Here is a 23,714-nt window from a genome sequence, read left to right on the forward strand (position 1 = left end):
TTAAAGTTGCTTCTTCAACACATCAAGGCAATTTGACTTCTTCCAGCTCATTCATGTTCACATTAAGGCCCACAGAGTGACATATTACAGATGCATTAACAGTGATGATCAAAAGCTGCTGGTCAGGGCTTTGTTGGTGCATCAAACAGCACAAACAGGAAAAGCATGCAATTCTCCCAAGAAGTCACCCACCTGTTCTATTGTGTCATTGTTAAGGTTAATATTTACTGTACTACACCTTGGCTTCTCCTCTTTTCATAATCCTGTAATCTCTGGACTACAGACAGAGAAGTACACACACAGCCCAGGAGCCTGAGCGCACATGCAAACAGATGATTAAATGCAGTAGCTCTCACTGAAGTGAAGTTCCTTCCTCTGCCTTTGTTGCAGGCAATCGTACATGTCAAATTCGACCCAGTTAATCAAAGTCTGCGTATAGGGTGTCAGAGGAAAAATTCGGGGGCGTCACTTTGTGATTCTCAACTTTTCCTTTCAGCTGCCAGCGAGCTTCTCCCCTCACAGATCCACATAGCAAAAAAAAAAAACTTAGCAGAGGAAAGAAGTGTTTTTGCGTCATTCATACTTACGCATACAGTAGGAGAGAACTACAATGCCTCAATATCACAATTTTTTGTCAGATGATGAAACTCATACTAGAAAGAGGTAATCGGATTTTTGCTCTTATAAATACATCTATACTGTCTCGTATTTTTGCCATTGATTACTTGGCTGTGCAGTAAATTAATATTTGTTCGCACATAATCACCCCCTAATTAGGTTGATTTTATATTTGTCATAAGTGCCAAAGCCATCTAAGCCTCACAAACTTCTCAACACAGATCCAGAGACACTCTGGCAGTGGAAAGCTGAGCTTATACTCACAGAGTAATATCTTCCTTTCACATGCAGACATTCTCTTGATGTAACAACACCACTTTGGTTCAGATAGCATTACCTGCTTTTCAAGTATTTTATCACCAAGGCTTTTTTTTTTTTTTTGTAATAAAAAAAAAATGCACTTAAGAAGAAATGGCATTTTTCCAACCTTGTGTTGCAATGCTCTGCAGCATCAGCTGGCTTGTCCTGTTTGCTCCTCAGGTTGATTGATACACTGAGGGAACCACACAGCTGGAAAGGAGGCAGTAAACCAAACGAGGGAACAAAGAGTAGTGGGCCACACGGGGTGCAGCAATTAAGCTGTTTTCTTGTTCTTAATTAAAAGTGAATTAGAGACTGCGACAGGAGTTGCTGTCTAGCCTTATTTGCTGGCAGCACACATGTCTTACTATGCCAGTTGTTGTATATGTCTTATTCTTGTTTTTGTTTTTTTCCCTTTTTTCTGTTGCTTCCTCAGGGGCGGAGAGGAAAGACTGGGGAGCCTGGACTCAGAGGCCTACCTGTGAGTGTTATATTGTAGCAGATAAAATGATTTAATTTTTCTTGTGTAATGTTCACCAATCAGTCCCTCTGTGGTAAATTATCAGTAATTTGAGCACCTTCAGCCTGTTGAGAAGACAAACACTGCCAGTTGAATAGGCGCACTCGGAGCAGTTCTTAATAACCTTGAGAAGACAGAGGAAAGTTTGAATCAATACAACTCTCAGGTCCCAGACTAATCAATGTGTTACTGTCAAAATAAAGTTGTGCTTATCATGAGTTGCAGTGCACTACAATGTCATTCTTTCATGTTGTTGTTGTGATTTGTTGTACTGTATGTACCTCTTGTTAGGCAGAAGTAATTCATTCAGCTTTCTTCAGTAAGGGTTCCTGTTTTTTAGTTTGTTTGTTTAACTTTTTTTAAAGCTTATTTAAAATATATTTGTTTTGGTTTTTGGTAAAAGTGTAATAGTGCCAATTGTTAAGACTCCTCTTGGCTCCGATTGATTGTTTTCACATGAAGCAATTGTTGAAATTTTTTGAAGTGGTGTTTTGTGAAAAGGTTATGAAAAAATAATCTCTTACCTGTTGTCAATAGCCTTTTGAACAACCTTGGTTTGGAAAAATAAAGTTTAATTCTGATCAGATTAATAAGCTAACAGCTAGTTTGAGTGGTTTGTGCAAACTGTCACTGTTGCATTACATGGTTATTTACATTGAATTATGTGGTTATTTGCAAATTCTGGAGCCACTAGTGTAAATGTTATAGCAGCTTGTCAATTAAGTTAGAATTAAACTCTATTTTTTCCAAACTGAGCTTGTTCAAAGGGTTATCTACAACAAGTAAGATATTAATCGTTCTTAACCTTTCTAAAGAAAACCATTACAGACAAAAATTGCTTAAAGATTTTTCAAGTATGGTGGATTCCAAAAATGACCATTAGTGAAAGACTAAGACTTTGTCTAATTTACTACTATGATTGATATAGTGGAAACTTATATGTAGCTTATCAAATTCTAATGATTAAAACTTGTCTCACAAGTCTCACAAAGAGTCAAATCAACAATTACAGCAGACACATAGTATGTTGTGTAAATGTGTTTAAATGCTGATTAAAAAGGGACTCTGTGCATGTTTAGACAACTGTGCTAACTAATTTTATTCCTGCACTGTACTGATCTTTTCAAAATTGTATGTCATGCTCCCACACTGCTCTAAACAGACTTTATTATTAGCCCAAAACCACAAGGGGTATTTTAAGGTAGCACTTGAGAGTGTTTGTATTGATGAGTAGGACAAGTCTGTCTCGTAGGCCCATTGACTCCTTGAGTTATCGTCCTTTCCTCAGGTATCCAGACCAATCGCAGACACTGTTTGTGTGCTTGTGTCGTGACCCATGAACCAAAGGGCACAAATGCCACTGTGCGTTAAAGGAGACAGCTTGTCAGACTCTTAAGTGCTGATGTCAGGACAAGCCGGAGCGTTTGGGTATAATGTAGCTCAGACGCTTTGAGTGTCCAATTATTTTCAAGCACTACTGCCTTGATTGCACTATCAGGACATGGGGCTTGTCTTTATTTCATCCAGAAATAAAGACACTCTGTTCTCATTTCATCACTGATGCTCAGGTTGAGTTGTCGCCAGTAGAACTGAGCTGCTCACTGTTATGTCTGTGTGACTCAGTGTGTCTCCTGCCTCCTTAATAACTCACATTGTTGTAGGACACAATTTTATAGGAGGGGAAGATAGGGAATGGAGTAGGCGTGACATTTCTAAATGGCAATGTCCCGATGATACGCTGCACATGTGCCAGTTCAGCCTCCATCCTGTGGTATTGGCATTTATTATAGTCACCTGTTTTGCTGAGGTAGATCTCGAGGGCAAAATTTTCTATTCACAACACACTCCAGGGCATCACTCCTCCTTGTCCAGTGGCAGCAGGGTGTCAAGTGCAGTTGAGAGGGCAGGGGTTATTTTTCAAAGTTAAATTAGCATATCACAACGACAGTGGGGCCTGTGAGCTGTGCATAACAAAGCCACACTCAAAAATTATGTATAGATGACTGGGGTTATTATTGGAGCTCACATTAGTGCAAAGGTCAGAAGATTTAATGTCACACGCCACTGCTGCTAATAGGGATATTTTCAAGAAAGGAAAATAAACAAAATTCTGCTTTCTGGTGTCCTTTTTTTCTTTGTCTCTCTTGCAGGGTTCTCCAGGAAGCTCTGAAGGTGTCAAGGTAAAATTTAAAACAGTGTTTGTTCCAAAATACAATACTGACATGTTGCATTTAAAAAAAATATGAACTGTCTCCCAGTTTGATAAAATGGACCCATACCTGCACCTCTAGTGAGTGTGAATTGTCAAGATGACAGAGCAGTGTTAACTGTAGCGGCTCTCCGAAGGATGTAAATCACCCGGGCTGTCTGTGTAAAGATGTACAACACTTGTCGCAAAAAGCCAGCCCAGACTAACCAGGAGTGTGTGAGCGCAGAAGAAGAATCTGCTCTGTCAATGACTGACATCTTCTCGTGTTAATAGTCAGGAAGAGATCTCCCTTGTTCAGAAGTGGCAGCTCTCAGTCAATTGTGGCGTATCTGCTGCAAGTTAAATAGCTGCTCCCACCCTGCGCCTCCTGCAGAGCAGCACAGTGTGACTCTGTGCTCACACTCCAAACAGACAGATGGCTATTACATACATGGCTTTTGCAAAAAAAGGGTTCTGCAATCATTTTCATGAAGCCCCAGGGTGTTGTAGCTCACCAGCGGCACATGAGATATGAGTTGCAAAAAAAGCAAAAAAATAAATAAAATAAAAAATGCAGATATAGACCTTCACCAAGCATCCCACGGTTTTTGCTGCAATGTGTTTCCTTCACAAACCCACCTACACCACCCGCTGCCCAACAAGCCTCCTGTGGTCTACTTCTGATAATGCTGGGAGTGAAATCCATTGTGTAGTGGACAACCTCTTGACCGCACCTACTCATTTGATGTATGGATGTGTTGTTGGCTGCAGTGAGAGCTCCAGCTGCACAGTTTTACTTATTATTTTTGCCTGAAGGAAGGCAAAATGTCAGCTGGCCAACCTTGAAAAAGAAAGTTGTCGCTTTGTAAACACACTTGCACTTGCTTTATTTCTGAACCAATAAGACGGCCATACCACCATAGAGCTCCAAATGACTGTGGCTCTTATCAGATAGAAAAATGACCCAGGGCTGCCTTGTGCAATACAATGAAATAAACAAGCTTCCCTAACTTAGTTTTCATTAGTCACTGCCCAATTTGCATGGCAGTAGGTAATCATCTAATGTATGTGTGTGTGTCTGTTAGCAAAACAACTCATGAACCACTGAACAGACATGAATGAAACTTAATTAATCATTGGATGTACAATTTTACACATATTAAGCTAGTATTAGAGAGTCATCAACACATAAACCCAGCACTAACAGATCACTTCACATCTTTATTTAAAACTTCACCATTCAAGACAGCAGGCAATATGCATTCCTTCAAAGAATGCTACTTTAATTTATACCAAAAGTTATTATATTTAGTTGCTGGGCTGTGACTGTTGAAGACTAGTTTATGTGGAAAAAAATAAAACAGTAAAATTGTGAAGAAAACATAATTTAAGCACTTTTCTGCTTTAATTCTTGAATTATGTGTGTCTTGTCTTTCCTATATATTAGTTGGGCTCCTACATTTTGGCTACAATTGTACTTTTTGTAGAACTCTTGCTCCAGAGACTCACATAAGATCTCATTTTGTTTTTATGAAAAAAACTAAATCTATGCATGCAAACTTATTTACACAGTATAATATGATAGGTAGGAGAAGATAAAGTATCAGACCTCTAAGAGGAATAGAGAAATTTTACAAGCTGTAATATTTAAACAGCAGTCTTTGTACCACCCTTGTGCATTTTTCAGCCTAGATAAAATAGGTGCAAGTGAGACCACACTGCTGCTAGTGTAACATCTGTGTGAGCTGAGGCCCCCTGACTCTCTCAGCAGAGTGTGAATGTTTTACAAAAAAAAAAAAAGAGGTCTGCAGAGCAGGATGTGCTGTGTCTTTGTGAATTACATCTCCATAACTGTGCCCCCACTGACAGCCTCAAATGGGCTCTGACAGAACACGGCAGATATTGACAGAGAGACTGATGCCGACAGTCTTAATTGCAGTTTGATGACTCGAGGTGGCTCAATATCAACATATCACCCACAGTCAACCACAGGTGGAGCAGTTCCCTGGGCTTTTTATCATTGTGTAAATACAGCAGTGATCTACATAAATACCGGCCGTGCCACACTTAATCTCATTTGAAAGGTTTATTAACTTGTTACATAGCCTTTTGCAACTCTGAATGATGATCTGGGAAGATCTAACAAAGGAAATGATAGAATAGTTTTCTGTGAGTCCAGGCCACAATATGTGGTACAAGTATTCCACAGCAAGTGTTATCCCATGTCATAGTTTGGTATTTTCAGTTTGTTGTTTTTGATTATTGTCTTGTTTCAGTTTAGTTTTCCTGTTCATGCCCTGTCACTCTCCACCTCCCCAGTACTTTTCCTGTTAGGTCTGCCACGCCCATCTCCACCTGCTTGTAATTATTCTCACTCACCTGTGTCCATTTTCCTCATTATCCTCTGTCTTTAAGAATCGGTCATTCTCATTCACTACTCACTGGATCATTCCGCTTTGTCTGCTCTTTGCCATGCCATATCTTGCCTTTCATCTAGTTTTGGATTTTGTTATTGTTGGTTTTTGCTGCCTCGTCAGCCTTTTGTTTAGTTAGAGTTTTATTTTAATAAATTAGTTTTTGTGGATTAAGATGAGTCTGCGTTCTGGGTTCGCCGCCATAGTTCCACCCTCTGACATCCCAGGTAATACATATTTTCCATTAAATGTAATATATTTATAATACCAGTCATTACTCAACAATCATTTTCACTGTTCAGTACAGTATGGGAAAAACTGTTCACAGAAGACATTACAATAGAAGTGTATTCCACACAAAAATGGAAAGTGTGTAAAATAGAATATGTTCCGATAGTATAAACATTACATTTACTTTAAAAACACATATGTTCATTTTTTGAATATAATGCTATTTTAGAGGACTTTGGATAGTGGCCCTGTGTTGGACTTGCAACCTGTCCAAGGTGCACCCCACCTCTCGCAGAGATCGGCACCAGCTCCCCCACGACCTGTCTGTGGCTCAGAGGTTAGAGCAGTCATCCTCCAACAAGACAGCTGGAGGTTTGATTCCACCAGTATGCCACATGTCAAAGTGCCCCTGGGCAAGACACTGAACCCCTCACTGCTTCCAATGTGTGGCCCATTAGTGTACAAATGTGATCTAAAGCACTGATTAGACTCTATAGAATGATTTATTCAGGTTAGCTTTGTAGAGCTGTAGTGGAGTGGTGTATGAATGTGTGTGTGGATGAGTAAATTGGGGCACAGACCGTGTTGTAAAGTGCTTTGATTGGCTAGAAAGGTGCTATATAAGTGCAGTCTATTTACCATTTACCATATATGGGTGGATGGATGGATGTGAAGCAGCAACAAAAGACTAGAAAGGATATGTAATGCCAAAGAGAAGCTGAAAGAACATCTTACACATAAATTGGTTACCTGTCAACAGGTCAGTAACATAATTAGTTATTAAAAGTGCATCACAAAGAGGCGGAGTGACCTTTTAAATGGCGTGTCAGCCAGTGCTTAAGCTGGATGCTTCACTCAGATCTAGCAGCTGTGTCTGCCTGCATCATATGGTCGAAAGACAACTGTCAGATGAAGTGAGGTTATGTAGAAAGACTATGAACAATTAATATCTTACCGGTTATAAACACCTTTGAATAGCCTCCATTTGGACAGGTCATGTAACAAAGTGATGAATATGGAGTTTCAGAGGTCTTGTTTGTTTTGTTTTTTGCAGCCATAAAGTTAAACATTAGTAACATGTTTTTCAGCATTGTGCGGAGTGGCTCAACTTTTTGGTAGCAAAGTCGTGTTTTGATTTTGATTTCTTTGTGGCCGATGAAGCTCTTCAGAATTCAATTAAATCTCAAAGTCAGTTTTGCCGCAAGTCTCTCCGCCTGAAATATTAATAAGACAATCCATCTGTTCATATATGGCTGCAGTCTACTGACTTAATAACAGCTCCTAATTTGGATGAGGAAACAGTGACTATATCTCATTAAATGAATGGTGTGGTATTACAGAGGCTGTCATTAGCAAGTCGGAGGAGTGGGGTGGGGTGAAACTCGATGGCAGTTATAATCTGTAAGAGTTCAGGCGCTGCTAAGAAGTGTGCAAACGCGCTTTAACCTTTTCTCAGTTGTCTCTTTGTCTTCTCGAATTATTAAACAGATGCCCCATAATGTCTCCGGGGGTAACTAAAACAATCCCTGTAAATCTTCTCACTTGTCAAACAGTACAGTAGTGTTTGAAGAGCTACCTACTTGTTTTTCCCTGTTGATGCATGAGAGGAAACCACAGGTGGGTTTATATGATTTTAGCAGACGACTGATTGGTTGATTGTTTTTCAAATTGTGATGGAGCTAAAATAAAATCTGTTTTTTTTTTTCATTTATTTGAGATTTGTCTTTCTATTATATAATATATTTTGGAGAAAGGTTTAAGAAGGTGGTAAATTCAATTCTATTGGTTATAAAGAGACATTTTCTTGTGTTTGTAAAAGTCAAATATCTTTCTCATATATGTTACCCTATCAAAATCTTGATCAAGGTACAAGTGCATTTGTCTGACTGTTTGAGTTTTCTCAACTAAACTGCTTTAAATAAATCCTCTTGAAACACTCTAAGGGCAGCACACTAGCAATCTTAAAGTGCCATCTATTGGTAGACAAGGAAATGAGTTTATGATGAAACAAATGCTGCAGTGCAACAGGGGCTCAAGTTTTTCATTTTCCTGCAAGACTCGAGTGACACTACAAAGTCTCATGAAGCCATACGTGTAAATGTGTTCCTCTTTTCCCCACCATGGTATGATTCTGAGATGACTGTATATTTTTCTGATTACTTATTCATAGCGACTGTCCCTTCCTTGAGCGTCACTCTCAAATCTCCCTGTCTTTTCGTCCTGTCTTTGCCGTCACTCACTGTCAGCGATGTGCTCTGTTCACTCACACACAGGGGGAGGACGGGGAGTCTGGAGTCCCGAGAGAAAAGGGGGAGAAGGGAGAGCGAGGGGATCCTGTACGTATTTTCCTGCTGTGACATTTACAACGCCGCTGCGTTACACAGTCATTAACAGAGGCCTCCTCCCACAGGGTCAGCCGGGTGCCGAGGGGACCAGCGGCATGAAAGGACAAAAAGTAAGTCACATCAATGTCAAGAGTCAGGCATGATAAGTCCCTGCCTGCCTGTGTGTTAAGAGGGTGGAAGTAAGTTCAATATGTTTTATTGGTATACCTAATTTAAAGGTCTCTCAAGGTTTTCTTTTTCTTTAAGTCTGAACATCTTCCAAACAGGTTTGAATGCAGCAAAAAAGAACAAACCTTTGATTCTTTCTTGTCTTTTTATTCCCGTAATCATAAATAAACTCATTTTCTGACTGCTAACAGGTTGCATGTGTATTTATTAGTTTGTGTGTATGTGTTTGTCTTGTGTTTGAGTTATTCAGACTGGTGTCACAGGAAGATGTATTATCATTTTGAAGCAAGTTAATTTCACTCTAACTTCTGGTTTCTGAATTGTAAAAGCTCTGTGAACTCAACCGTTTTAGGGAAATAATATAATATCATACCTGTTGTAGATAGCTCATTAAACATCCTCAGGTTGGAATTTACAGTAATTCTGACTGGACTGAAGAGCTAAACATCAGTCCCAGTGGGGCCAAAACTACAAGTTTGTGCAAATTTTATTTTATAAATCTTAACATAGCTGTTCCATACTACATCCTTTAATTATTTTCTCAGCAGCTAGCTGTAGCACCTCTAGCAGAAATATAATAGTACTTCTGTTTGAACAGTCATGTCATGTGAAATTTAAAGCAATGTAAACTTTTATAAAAGACAAAAAAATAAATAAATAAAATTATTTGCATAAACTGTAGGAGTTGTTTGAACATGGCAGTAATGAACTTTGGTCTCAGCCCTAATCAGATTAGCCATTATCTCATCAGTCCTGCTAAAATTAAACTTTGTTTCTTCAAACTCAAGTCATTTAAAGAACTATGTAGGACAGGTATGATACTAATTATTCATTATAATTCCACAAAACTGCACTTGAAAAGATCTGAACTATCCCTTTCAATGACAAATTTCTAAATAATTTCTGTAAAAAACACCACTCAAGATTCATCGTTGTACTCCTTTCAGCCTTCCTTTGTCCTCTTGAAATCCAAGGAAATTTTGCAGAAATGCAATGAAAGCAGATTTGAATGACTTTTAAATCTACATTTCATACAAGAAGTCTGTATCAAAGGCAGAAATATCCCCTAAAAAGAAATTCATGGGAAATGTAATTTGAATTAATTTTTATTAAAATATATACACTTGTTTTTTATTATTTGTTTCCAAAGCAACAATACTCCAAATAATTGGAGGTTAGGACTCAAATATAGTGTTGACTGTTGACATGCTTTCACATGTAACAACATTTTTTTACTTATCATTTATCAGTCCAAATAAAACATAAAAGTGCCCTATCTTCATTTAGCTAGCTGGAAACCAGAAAATTTGGTTGCTGTGCTTTTGTATAAAAGGTTTTTGTACCACTAAAAGATTTCAATTATTTCTGAAGGAGGCATGAATGTTTGCAGCAAATTCTGTGGCAGTGTATAATGTTAATGTAATTCAAATGACACACATTCATATGAAAGCAAAAGTTAAAGGATCACATCAGTCATTAGGTTAAATCCTTAGACCTGAAGGGATTTAATTTTGTGCCTGTCTTTCAAATGGAATATTTTATTTTTTCTTCTTCTTGTGTGCAGGACTAAAAATGCCAGGGATCAGCATATATATGCTGTATATATTTGTTTTGGCTTAGTGTTGTAGCATAATGAAAGTCAACCAAATTGCATGTCTACAAATCAATACTTCTCAAAAGAAGTTGCAGCTTTCAGTTTGCAAAACATGACGCATTTGTTCGTTCTTTAACGACAATTTTTATCAATTATATTAAGCAAATGTAAATTCATTCAAGAAGATAAGTGTAAGTCAGTGTCCTGCCAGAAATATGCATGAAATTAGTACAACCTGATGGCATTTTATTATCACGGTGGTATGCAGTGACCAGAAAAAGCAACAAAGCTTTGACTTGGTTTCTATAGTGACAAGTTCCGCTTCATGTTGAGATGAAGGCAAGATGGATTCTGTTAAAATATTTATTAAAGTTACATATCAACTCCATTTTATTGTTGCTTTTCAGGGTGGGCAAAACATTCTTCCTCTTTGTTTTTCCCCCTAACCCATATTCTAAAGACGGACAACTCAGACACACCAAGAACTTCAGTCTGGGTGTTTTAGCTTTAAGTGATGATTTTTTGCTACTTCACAATCCTCTTTTGTCTCTTGAAACTATACTTCTATGGATTTTTATACAACTTAACTGAGCAGGGGGATTAGTGAATCCACTACAATAAAACTGCTAATTGACTTTCTATTTTTATTGCTTTTGTGTTGCCAGCATGTAATTTCAATACATTACATCTCGTCACCATTTTAAGGGGTGCTGCAAAGGTTGTGCTCATTTCACACTTTCTTTAGGATCAGACTGCAAAACACTCTGTTGTGTATGTGTGTGTAAGGTAAAAAGAAGGATCTACCGCTGGATTATTCATGCTGGTGATACAAAAGCTGACAGTTTCTTTTAAAAAACTGTTTTACAATCCAGGCCAAAATCCTTATGAAATTTTTAATAAGGGGCCATGCACATTGACAGACAGGTATCAGTCTAAGTAATCAACTTAATGACATAAGGGTGCTTTAAAGGTTCTTTATCCATTTGCTTTAAAGTTCATTTAGTGAGCCCTGTAAGTACCCTGTGGGCACTATGCAAGTAGTATGTACCAGATAAGTACCCAGTATGTACCTAGTACTAGCTTTAAAATGTCATACCCAACAACTACCTGGTATGTACCCAGTAAGTACCTGGTACATTTCCTACACTTTTCCAGTTAGAAACTTGTAGGTACTATTTAAGTTCCAGGTCCGTATCATGTACCAGGCTGAAATATGTATTGCTACTAGATGTTTTGTTTTTATTTTCATCGTCACTAATTGTTATAAATATTGATTAATGGTCATATTTTGTTGTATCTCCAGGGTGATGTTGGTCCACCTGGTCCTCCCGGCCGTGTAAGTACAGTGTTGTCATCAAACACCACTTTACAGACTTTATTTACAGTAAATAGTCATATTTAATTATAGCTTATCGTAAAAGATGCAGCACATTTTGTTATATGTGTAAGAGCAAAAGGATGCAGCTAAAAATGCATTAATGCATCAATAAATGTTCAACTCGTGCAATGTAGAGAGCAAGGGTAAGAAATAAACACCAAAGTAGTGTTTGCCTTTGCTGTCACACCCACAACACAGAGCCATGACTTCTTGTAAGCAATTTCCTTTCCTTGAAGGAGCTGCAGATTTATTCTATCTTTAGATGTGTACAGATTTCTTTTCTGCCCTGTGTATGAACAGCAGAGCAGGGTTGATAAAGGGCATCAAATATGGGAAGCCTTTGTACGGCAGATGAGATTAGTTGTGTGGAATTTCTCTGAGAAAAGCTTCCTTGTTTCTTTAAGTAATGAAGTCGCTTCTCATTTCCAGCAATCTCCCGGTGAATGATCTTTAGTGATGTGCGTGGCAAATGATTGTGTGCAAAATAACTTAAAAGGCAATAAATGCTGTGAGCTGTGATTTCCCAAGTGTTTGGCATCAAACGAACACGTTTGCTCCAGCCACCCACCAATGGTAGTTTAATCTGTCACTTGGAACAAAAAGTGGCTTTATAGTGTGAATTAATGAGGGTCACGGAGCACATGACCTGTTTGTAATGTCCATAATTGTAAATTACAGGAAATGATTTTTTCTGTGAAAGGGTTCAAGTGCTGCTTTTAGTCGAGAAGCAGATTAAAAACAGAGGAAAAAAATAATAATAAAGTGACAGCATGGTGTATATCTGATGAGTGCTGAAGGTGACTCAGAGCTGTTAGTACCGGAGTGGGAGAACTCATTGCGACGAAATTTTAAAGTCAAAAACACTGTGACAAATCAGTTAAAGATCTGTGAGGTGGCAGTAATGGCTCCAAAGACGTGCTGCAACTGCATTTTTTTTTTTTTTTTTTTACAGGAAAGAAATTAAACTTTTGAGAAGTGCCAAATGAAAACACAGTGTTGGAGCTATTGTTTCTCAACGTGAGCGCTTTGACATTTAGATGACTCTGCGCTAATGGGTTTTGTTCTGAATATCTGCTGCCTATTGAGCCTCTGAAGGCCTTAGACATGAGCTTGGAAACAAAGTTTGATGGCTCTCATTCGTATTCTCATTTTCATTGCTTGTTAGCAAGCGATTCATATGGAAATTAGACAGCTTAATTATAGATCGAACAAATATCTCTCTCTCTCTTCTGGTTTCATTGGTTTCGGTCAATGCAACAAAAAAAAAGTCTTCTCATTAAAAAAGAAAAGATATCAGTGTAGGTGGCTTGAATGGCTGTTTAAAGCACTGAAGTCTCCTTACCAGATTGCTCCAGATTTCATTAACGTTAGAGGATTCATTCCTAGTTCTTTTTTTTTTGTTGTTTAGTGAGGTGTTGGCCTCTGTCGATATACTAGAAGATGCACTGCATTCTATAGCACACAGCAGAAGGAAAGACATTAGTCATTTGATAAATGAGTCGGTTTTAATATTTACTACCAGTCTCTGTCTGTGCTCTCTTCCTTCCCATGGCAGATAATTTTGGCAGTTATGCATTGATTTCCCTTACGCTGCAGAAGCAGAGGTTCAGATCATTACCCTCCCTTCATAAACCTTCATGTGCTTCTGTTTATTAGTGACAAGAAGCGGCAGTCGATTCACAGGCCATCATGTCAACCAATGCCCTTAAAGGAACAAAAGGGTCTTTTAAGTCTGAGACGGTCTTGTTTTTATTGCTTCGTTCCTTTACAATGGAGTTTTATAATCTCAAAAACCAAATCTGATATGCCAGCTTATGTTAAGGAAGTCATGCTGTGCAGTATTTCACGGCGGTTTAAAAAAAAAATTTGTCAGATGTCGATGGGCATGAGACTTTGTTTTCTATTTGAGGACAAAGCAGCCGATTTGTTTTCTAACAGCAGGTGTAGGTGGAGTGATTTTTCTGGCACACCGCTGGGATTCAGGACCCTGCTCACTTTCACCATACTGTTGCTAAAGAGAAAGCTATTCATGTCAAGATCATAGTGCCTTTAATCAGAGAAAAATAATCTAAAAAGACTCACAAGCACACTTTATTCAGGAACAAAAGAATCTGTACTGATAAACATTCAAAGAATGTTTAAAAGCTGAGCTAACTTGAGACTTTATCAGGCAATTTAGCCAATGGCAATTAGTTTAACATGTGCTTATAGGCTTCTCCTTCAAAAATAAGTCTCAAAAGAAATTAATCAGAAAAATAAGCTATGTAGAAATGGTTCAAGTTTAAGGCTTGTAACAATATTTTCGTCATGTTTGTAAATCTGAATGAGTTAAAACTACACAAGGGGATGACACTAAATCTATTAAACTTGTTGAGTTCTGGTGCATTAGATCCTCCTCCAACTTTTAGTCCAGTTTAGACCCACATTTTACTGAGCATTTCATGTCCGGATTGCTTTTGCACTTGCAGATGTGTGTCTGTTCAGCTCGCTGTTAAAGTGTCTCCAGTGTCAGAAGCAAAATGAAATTGTAAGCAGTTCAGCTGAAACAATCGCTTGTATCATCTGTGGATGTATTGTTCCCCCTCTCTCCCTCGTGTGTGCTTCTGCTTCCAAAGATGATTGTGGCCATTGTTCACTGCAAACAAAAAGCCGTCAGACTACTAGAATCTTTGAACACAAGTTAATCTGTTTATGGATTTGTGTACACACATTTAGTGCATCTACTTAGAGCACGATTTAGTATGTAAATAACAAGTTCTTGAGTTTTGTATTTTTGTTAGATTATAGACTGTTTATATTATTAGACCAAGTGTCCCCATCTTCTCTCTTTATTGTGACTCGAAGCCAACGGGACCCGAATTATGGCAGCTGCCATATTGTATCTTTGAAACCCTTCATGTTGTCATTATTTTGGCGTGACAGTGCAGCTGGACTGATTAACAGAGACAAAAACCACTTGATGCATGCGTAGGAGAAATGAGAATTCTCTGTCCACTTAAACCTTTAATGTTTTCTGATCAAACATAAGCTCAGAGCGTACAGCTGCGAATCTTGAAGAAGCTTATTTACACCATCTAAAAATGTTTATTGGTCGCAATTGGCAGATCAGTACAGAGCATTTACGGAACACTGTGTCTCTTTTATTACTTCTAGGTGATGACAGCTCATGGATTAAGACAGCTCTCAGGAACTGTAAGCAGCTGTTTATATCACACTATGCCCAATGTTTGCAGATGGTGTCGTATTTTCAGTCGTTCCCTGTTTCAGGCTGCGCACAGAATGCATGACTGTCAGGGTTTGATGTGGTTTCCTCTCTCTTGTTTTCAAGGATGAAATGAAGGAAACGACCCAGAAGGGTGAAAAAGGAGAGATGGTAACTATTTCTTCTCATTACTGAAGAGAAATGTTTCTGTGACTCATTTTTTTGATTTTCAGACACTTCCCCCAACACTGCAGTGTGAATAATCTTTCCCATTTTCTTATGTAACATCGACAAAAGCGCAATTGACATTTGATTTAGCAAAAAAAAAAAAACTATTTATCACCTGCTTTTCAGACGGAGTTTAATTTCATTCTTGTGCTCTTTGGAGAAGCACAAAGTGAAGCCCAGTAAAAGACTCTCATGTGGATGGTTATTGTCTGGATTCCTGAACTAAAAAATGCGTCTAGTTTAGTCCAACACATAAAAGTCTCTGATGCAGCTATTGACCAGACATCAAAAGGCATCTTCATACAGTCCGGATCATAAATATATATAGGCAATGGTTCTTCTTTTATTGTCAGGCATGTGTGTCTGTGGGGGGAAAAAACTGAAATAAACTGTATGAGACTGCCAGATCTGAGATTTAACTTGAGCATGTTTATGTCTGCATTGGAAGAGCTGAGTTTGATTGTTCTTTAATGTTAGTTCAAGCACAAATGAGCTCACATTTGGCTCCGAGTTGATTGAGACTGAAGAGTCAAGAGCTGCTACACTGAGGCAGAGATGTTCATCTGTCTAAAGGCTAAAGAGGTGATCTTGTGTGAGAAAGTAATAATGAAAACAGACATCTTCAAGATAAAAAAAAAAGTATTAGACAAGACATCTAGAAAATAATAGACAAACTAGTTCCACTGAGATTTAAGTCTTTTTGATCACTGGAACATCTGTAAATGAAAAGCATTTTGCATGACTGCACAAAGAATGCTGTTCATGAGGAGGAAAGTGTACAGAAAAAAAGGATAGTTTTTTTGTTTTTTTGACCAAATGCATACCACCTCATGTTTCAAATGCTGTGCTGCTGAACCAATGCAGTAAATGCAAATGCAGGCTGGAGCGATCTTTGTGCTCTGATCCAGCCAGATGTAGAAACAAAATAAAAGACAATGGATGATATTTCCTTATCCAGCCGTAATAATAGCTTCAGTTTAACATTTTGATTCAAATGCACCTAATGACAGCCAGAGTTATAGATAAAAAGTTTTTGTTCCACTCGGTGGTCAGAGCACAAACAGTTGAGGCATGCAGTGAGGCAAACAAGACAAACAGGTGTCACGTAAAAGGGCAGACAGCCAGGGGCTAAAACAGAAGTGGCATGGGGCAGGTGAAAAGCAAAATGGCGAAAAGAGTCAAAGATTGTGCACAAACAGTATGGACACAACAAACAACCTGGCAAACATCCAAAAAAAAGTGAACAGAGGTAATCTGTCGAAAAACTTACTGAAAGTATATACACAGATTAAATACACACGTTACAGCCTCCTGCCGACTGCTATGTAAGTCAGCCTTGCACCACATGAAAACATTTCAGTGGGTTTAGAATCCAACAGATTACTGGTTTGAGTATCATTCTGATTGATTTTATCATTTTTTACACAGTTTAAATATAGTGTGTTGTAAATGCTTTGAAACAGGAGGGAAAATAAAAAGTTATTAATCAAGTTATTTAATGTAATGTTCTTTAATGTTGCTGATGTTGACACTGAGTGCTCTCCTGTTTCCTGTGCTGTCTGCAGGGCGAGACAGGAATTCAAGGACTCCAAGGCTTCAAGGTGACTTTTTGAAGACCAAGAGCTTTCAGTCAAATTTGAGCATCAGTGTCCACTGCTAACAAAATAATGTCCCAAAGACCTTATTTTGATAAGGAACTACGTTTTATAGCCTTCCACAATCTGAGAAAGTGTACCAGCAGGTTATAGCAGATTAGAAAAAAAAAGATTGTTGATCAAAAGTCATTTTTATTGTCATCTTCCTCTTGCATTTTGTAAAGCTAAACTGTGGCTCACTATGCTGACCTCAGAGGAAAAGAAAATGTTTAATATGACGCAATGTATGTGATTCATCTCTAGCTAAAGAAGACCCTGTTTTATTTTTTTAATATACCTAAACAATTTTTCGCACAAAAGTTTTAATGAATTTCTAAATTAAGAAGAAGTCCTACTGTGTAAGATTTTCTCACAATGTGTGTAACAGAACCCAAAACCCAAAATGTTTTTCTCCCACATTTTTCCTGCCTCTCTTATGTCTCTCGTTGATGCTTTGTGGTGAACAAGGGAAGCATGGGGCCACCGGGGTTAAAGGGAGACCAAGGGCCGGAGGTAAGCCGTTGCATCTGAAGTCTGCAATGCATATTGCAATGTTATGTTTGAAAAGTTCTTGAATTTATAAAGCTGTGATTGCTATCATATGTTGGATCTAAGAAGAGATCATAAAAATAATGTATGGAAAAAAAACTGTGGCCAAATAACAAAAAAGGTAAGCATTTAAAGCTTGAAGCTTTTCTTCTGTGGTAAGGTCGGTTCTCATGGTAATATGAGGATCCATTCTGCAAGATGGTGCATAAAGAAGAATGCTTATAGGTAAATATAGATCATGAGTCATAAAGAGCAGAAAAGCTTTCGGGGTCCATAAAATGTGCATATGAAACTATACCTCAAATTTTACTTTATAATGTTCTCGTTTTATAAAAGAGCTTAAATCACTTCTATTTTAAACGTACTCTGAGAAGTCGGTGTGTACAGTTTGGCCAGCTGGGTCTTAAAACTCACACTCAGATGATTCTGTCACCAAACAAAAGCAGACAATAGCCCAAAGAATTTTCCCTTTATGTTTGTCAGGGGAAACAAGGCCAGCCCGGACCCATCGGACTCCCAGGACTCCCAGGCGAGCCCGTGAGTAACTCTGGCACTAAACACCAGCACTTCATGTCAAGCTTTTCTTTTCCCTCATGGCCTTATCTGTCACCTTGCCATATCCTCTGCTCTCCCAACTGAGCTTGACAAAATAAAGAGAGAGATAAACAGATAAATCTCAACAGGCAGAGACAGAGAATAAGTCAGGAAAAAAAAGTACTGAATTTTTACACAGGCGATCAGTAATCAAATTTAAGAATTAAGTAGTGGAAAAAGGCAAATCTAAGCGCTTTATGCCAGCAATGCAGGCAGCAGCCCAATCTGTTCCCTGCACCTGCTGCGGTAATGAGCATCTGTCTTTATTCAAAAGCAGGGAGGGAAAAGAGGCATTTCATAAATCCTGGCTAAGGGAAGTTTAGCTGGAGCACAGCAGCTCGCTGAAGCAGTGAGGAGGAGGAGATAAATGTGTGTGTGGAGATGAAGGCTGGCTGATAGATGTGTCTCTATTCACCACTATTTACAGGGCTTACCAGGGAAGCCAGGGGCACCTGGGAGAGATGGCCTGAAAGGAGAAAAGGTGGGTAAACATCAAATCAAGTTCTCACCTCAAAGACAAATATGAACCTAAGATCTTTTATCACAGGTTGAACACACCAGACAACTTGTGAAGACACTTTTTCAGATTACTCACCCTGAACGCCGTCTGCGGTTATGTTGTAACTTCTCATGTTAGATGCCTCTGACTATGCTGGTATTTGCAAACAAATTTTGCCTAGACGGACCCTGAAGAGTGGGCTGAAAGTAGAAGAGTAGAAATGCTACTGAATCGCTAATCTCTGAAGAGTATGTTTGTAATTGTTGTTTACCAATAAATTTAACAGGCTATCAAGGACTATTATATTAGAAAAATGTATTTAAATCAATTTTACAGCCAAAAATGATATTTGTTTTTATATTGTTACTGGATGGCATTACAATGATGTTTGTTTTGTAAGTTCTGGACAAACAAAATTTTAGAGCATATTTTCCCTTTAAAAAATCTGATCAATAAAAATGCATTTCTAATGACTAGATTTAATTAAAACAGTTCACTCATTTGTCATTCACATTTGTTTTTCCACTTATAGGGGGACTCTGTTGAAGTGATTGGCCCTCAAGGAGCTCCTGGTCCTAAGGGTGAGCCTGGAGAACCCGGTGGTGGATATATGGTGAGCACTTTTTTGATCTTTTTGACCCTCAAGTCAAAAAGGGCAGAAGTAGAAATGGGTAATAAAGGACAGGATCCCTTTTTCTGCAACCTTGAACCTTGATGATTATTGTTTGGTACTCAGTGAGGGCAATGTGAGTTTGGTATTTTAGAACACTTTGGCTAAATCTCATCTTGACCCATAATTTAAAGTCACAAAGGGTTTAAATTAGTAGTTTAATTGTTTGGAAGCCGTTATGCCATTGGTTGCCACTGACACATTTAATGTAAACAGATGCAACCTGTTTTTGTTTGCTGAAGTTCCAATATGCCATGAAACCTATGTAGCTTGCTACAGATGTCAACATATGATCTTATTGTTTACATTTTTTTATAGAAGACTGAAAATAATACCAAACCTAATATGCTGAAATGCTACAAACTAGACAATGCAATAGTTGTTGTGACAATAGAAACTTTTTAACAGAGAAATACCTTGTTGTTTGCTATTTTTCATGCTTTGTAAAAAAACATCAACAATGATGCCAACATAATACACTGAAATACTTCAGACTAGACATTTTATTATTTGTTTTGACAATAAAATATGTGTAACTGATAAAATGCTTATATTTGTGAAGGTAAGGGGGTTGCTAGCACTGCTCATAACACTCAATAAAAAGTTTACCTGTGAAAACTCTTCATTTGAGGGGACATAAAAGGAATCAGAAGGCCTCAACCTCTTGGCTTGAATATGCAAAGTGCAGGGGTAAGGCTAATGGACAGTGGCAAGGAGTGACCCTTTCAAATCTTATGAGAGAAGAATGAGCCCTCTTCCTCCCTTGGTGTCAGCAGCCCACACAAACTAGAAATTCAGAAAGTATATCCTCTGTAGATGATATAAAGAATGTGCTAGGGAGGAAATCCGTGGACAGAGGGATATGTTCTGCTACCAAAGCATGAAAAAATGATTCGGTCTCTGAGGAGCCAGACAGACAGGTCCAATACGAACCACTAACTGTCCACTGATCCAGCAGTTCACTAGAACACTCTCCAGCAGACCTGATAGACAAAGCACAACGTCATGACATTAGAGAAACACAACATCATTAAGCAATCCATCCCTGGGTAACTCCAGCTGTGCAATCAGCTACCCTCCCATTTTGGAGCTTATAGCGGTTCAAGTACTTTGTGTTATAGAAATGGCTTTGCATACAGAAGTGGCTGAGTCCTGGTTGATAGCACTTGTGCTCCTCAGTCATAGGCATTGCTCTTTAAACCATCATGTTTGTTTGTGTGTGGAAACACAGAGCTGAACATTAAGCTCTTACTGTGAACCCACTAATAGAGCAAGCAACACAGTGAGCAGTGTAATGAGGGAAAGATTGCTGAAATATTTAAACCTCTTTAACACACTGCAGCTCAGGGAGAATTCAGAATTGGAAGAGAGAGGGTTGTATTTCGTGTGTTTGTAGCCATCCATTGACCTTGCACATTGTAGGTTAAAAACTTAGCAAAGAGAAATAGCAATAATGTGCAGAAGATATCGTTCTGTGTGTCTGTTCTGTGAGAAGACATTGCAAGAAAACAGATTTTCATTACATGAAGAAAGTTTGTGAAAAAAGACCTGAGGATTTTCAGTCGAACTGCTCAAGTAGTTCATGTTACTAAACAGTTGTTGCTTTCAAATAAAAAGCAATTATTGTACCCCTTGTTTCATTGGTTGGGTTATTATTTTCATAGATTAGCAATCATTCTTTTCTAATAAAATAGCATGTTTTCCTTCAGTACTGTGCAGAAGCATATTATCTGTTTTATTTTTTTTCCTAAATGCCATCATTGAACTGTCTCAAAAAGCGCACTCTTAAAACTTTCTTGTTTGATATTTGAGGGCACATTTCTCTTCGATACTGCAGAATTGCTGTGTTAGTCCAAATCCACCTTCAGCAAAACTAATTTACATTGTGCAATGTAGGACTTGTCACACTAATACATGCTGACCACGGAAATCAATGTCTCATCTGGATGGCACAGTAAATAATGCTTACACTAGCCTCAGTTGCAATCAAGGTTTTCTTCTCAGCGTTGGAGCATTATTACTGTGCCTCTGCACATTGGAACTAATAAAACGGTGCTGAACATGAACTCGTAATGAATTTCTGCGTTCAGACTGTTTACGCTGTATCTCAAAGAGCTTGTACAGTGCTGAGAGTCTTGTTTCAATTAAAGCTCTGTAATTTGGGTTGTGGGGTGAGGAGCTGCTGCTCAATTGCCAGTGAGAATTGCTGATAAAAGTCAAGTTAAATTCAAACATTGATGTCTTTTTCCTGTTGTTTTGTAGGGTGATGGGTTGTCACAAACTAGAGGGTCTCGTGGGCCTAAGGTAAGTGCCACTGTGGAGGTGAAATGGAAATATTTTTATACATCCTGTCACAACAGAAGTGTAACCCTGGAGACAGACCTGATTCACACATATGGAGATAATAACAGACCCTATCAGGCAGAATTAAAACTACAAAATGAATATCCACGTCACTTGTGATGTCTCATGCTACTCCAGATCCACAACTTCAAGTGCTTGTTCTCTAAAAAGTTCTTATTTTTGGGTCACTTTCTATTCTGTTTAATTCCAGCAATATACTGATAGAGAACGTTAATGTCGGTGACACATTTTAATTTCTGATCATTTTTTTCTGTTAATAGTAAAACATCCATCTATCCATCTATCCATCCATCCGGCTATTTTACCACTCTCACTTTAGTTCTTCCAGCCAGTACATGCCTCCTTGTAGTGGATTTACTCAGCAAGCTGAGGATTATTATCTCATTTAAACTTCAGCTTTAACTTTCAGACAGCCTCATGCTGTCTTCAGAGACCTTCTTTTAAAAAAAGATTAACTTAAAGGTAAATCAATAACCACAACTTGTCCTTTTTTCTGTAGTACCATCTCTTTGCTTTACAGTTGTCACAGTGTTCAGAGTAGTAGTTGACAAAGCATGTGCACAAAATAACAATAAAAAAATTTATGTCATTTGTTTGTTCAATATTTGATAACTAATTATATCAGTAGCAACAAACACATTGGTTGATTATGTTTTTTAGAGAATTGTAGTCAAAATGAGCGAAAAAAAGGGAAAACAAAGACAAACAGTACATCATATCCTGCCCTTTGGCATTACTGATTTCAAAGAACACGTCACAAGTATTAAGTTATAATGGTTCAGATCTCTGTAAGGATGTGGCTACAGTACCTTCTAATTTTGATGCATTCACATCATTTCCCTGGAAACAGACATTAGTCTTGCAGACCCAGTAAAGTAAAAGAGTCATAAAAAGGAACTGTCACAAAACGTCAGAACTCTACAGGCTGATTCATATCCTGTGATTCAGTCAATATGAGAAACTGAAGCATCACATTAGTCGTTACTGGAGGCAGAAACCTCAATTTTTGATTTGACTTGAAATAATATTTGAAATAGTTTTCAAAACCTTACAAAAAATATTTTTTGTGAATTTTGGCTAAGAGACGCTAGGCTTGATATAAAAGTATTGGATAAAACAGGCTCTACTTGTGCCACATAAGAAAGATGAAAAGTCTAGGAATTAATTTCAAATTGCTGATTCAAATTGTATCTGTTTAAAGGTTTGAAATAAAAGTTTTCTTATTTAAACAATTTGAAAAGTTAAACAACTTTCTTTGAATGTTCTGTACTTTTTTTTCAGTTTTACAGCGAAGCAGAAGGTGTTGCTTCTCAAGTACACTGAAGGTGTATTTTCCAATAAGCAAGCTACAGACTCACATACTGCATGTGCTTAATTTCAGTTTTAGACACCTCAACTTTTTAAAGGTTTGTCCTTATTATCAAAAGTGTTGTCATGTGAAAAAAAACAGATGAGTTTAAATATAACCAATAATAACCTAGCATTCCTTAAAGAAATTCATATCACCCGCCACCTTTCATGCCATAGTTTCTGACTAAAGTCATCTTCTGTTGAGAAATGAAAAAGTCTTAGCCTTTTTGTTCAAACCTTGAAAATAACATGCGTGACGTAATGAGACGTATTGTGAATAACTCAGCTACCACCACGTCAAATCTTAGCTCAATTTCTTTAAATTAGCCGAGTTATAGGCATTTTTGTGTTGGCTAATATGGATTCGTTATAGTGGCCATTTTGAATTGGATTGTCTCTTTCTGATTTCATTAAAATCTGTGCAGCTGTTCATGAAATGTTTTGCGAACAGACCAAAATTATGCACTATATTTAGTGCTTGGACTATATGTTAGGTATGACTCCTTGTCACTACTACACTAAATTTTACCTTAATATCCATAAAATTGACTGAATTCTATACATTTTTGTAGATTTCAAGGTCAGTTGACTGTGGCAGCCATCTTGAATTGGGTTGACTCCAAATGTTAATGAGTTGTAGAAGTTTATCCAGTTATTACTTTCTAAGAGTTTCATAAAAATCTGTCTGGAGGTTCATGAGATATTTTGCTTACGGGTAGACACATGAACACACACAGGAAGAAACCCAATCGTTTGCCTTCGACTTTGAGTGGTGGGGGATTAAAATGAGTCTGGCTCGGCCTTTACCTCAGAGTCACTAAATACAAAAGACGATGAAAGGAAAAGAGTTCTGTCAGAGTTTAACAGT

The 23,714-nt window shown here is 37.9% G+C and overlaps 1 protein-coding gene across 5 annotated transcripts in view; it reads left to right on the forward strand.

Annotated features, from left to right (window-relative positions):
- Positions 1-23,714, forward strand: part of LOC108234093 (collagen alpha-1(XIX) chain) — a 116,312-nt gene that overhangs the window by 57,972 nt on the left and 34,626 nt on the right. For all 5 annotated transcript variants that reach the window (XR_005232659.1, XM_017413010.3, XM_037973609.1 and 2 more), the window contains 13 exons: positions 1,355-1,399; positions 3,589-3,618; positions 8,545-8,607; positions 8,682-8,726; positions 11,682-11,714; positions 14,910-14,948; positions 15,085-15,129; positions 16,752-16,787; positions 17,289-17,333; positions 17,853-17,906; positions 18,391-18,444; positions 18,995-19,075; positions 21,395-21,436. Coding sequence is in view for 4 of the 5 variants with exons in the window: in XM_017413010.3 (XP_017268499.1) it covers positions 1,355-1,399; positions 3,589-3,618; positions 8,545-8,607; positions 8,682-8,726; positions 11,682-11,714; positions 14,910-14,948; positions 15,085-15,129; positions 16,752-16,787; positions 17,289-17,333; positions 17,853-17,906; positions 18,391-18,444; positions 18,995-19,075; positions 21,395-21,436 (612 nt within the window). In the remaining variant the exon portion in view is untranslated. The remainder of the gene's footprint in view (positions 1-1,354; positions 1,400-3,588; positions 3,619-8,544; positions 8,608-8,681; positions 8,727-11,681; positions 11,715-14,909; positions 14,949-15,084; positions 15,130-16,751; positions 16,788-17,288; positions 17,334-17,852; positions 17,907-18,390; positions 18,445-18,994; positions 19,076-21,394; positions 21,437-23,714) is intronic.

Source organism: Kryptolebias marmoratus, linkage group LG22 (assembly GCF_001649575.2).
Source record: "Kryptolebias marmoratus isolate JLee-2015 linkage group LG22, ASM164957v2, whole genome shotgun sequence".
NCBI lineage: Eukaryota > Metazoa > Chordata > Actinopteri > Cyprinodontiformes > Rivulidae > Kryptolebias > Kryptolebias marmoratus.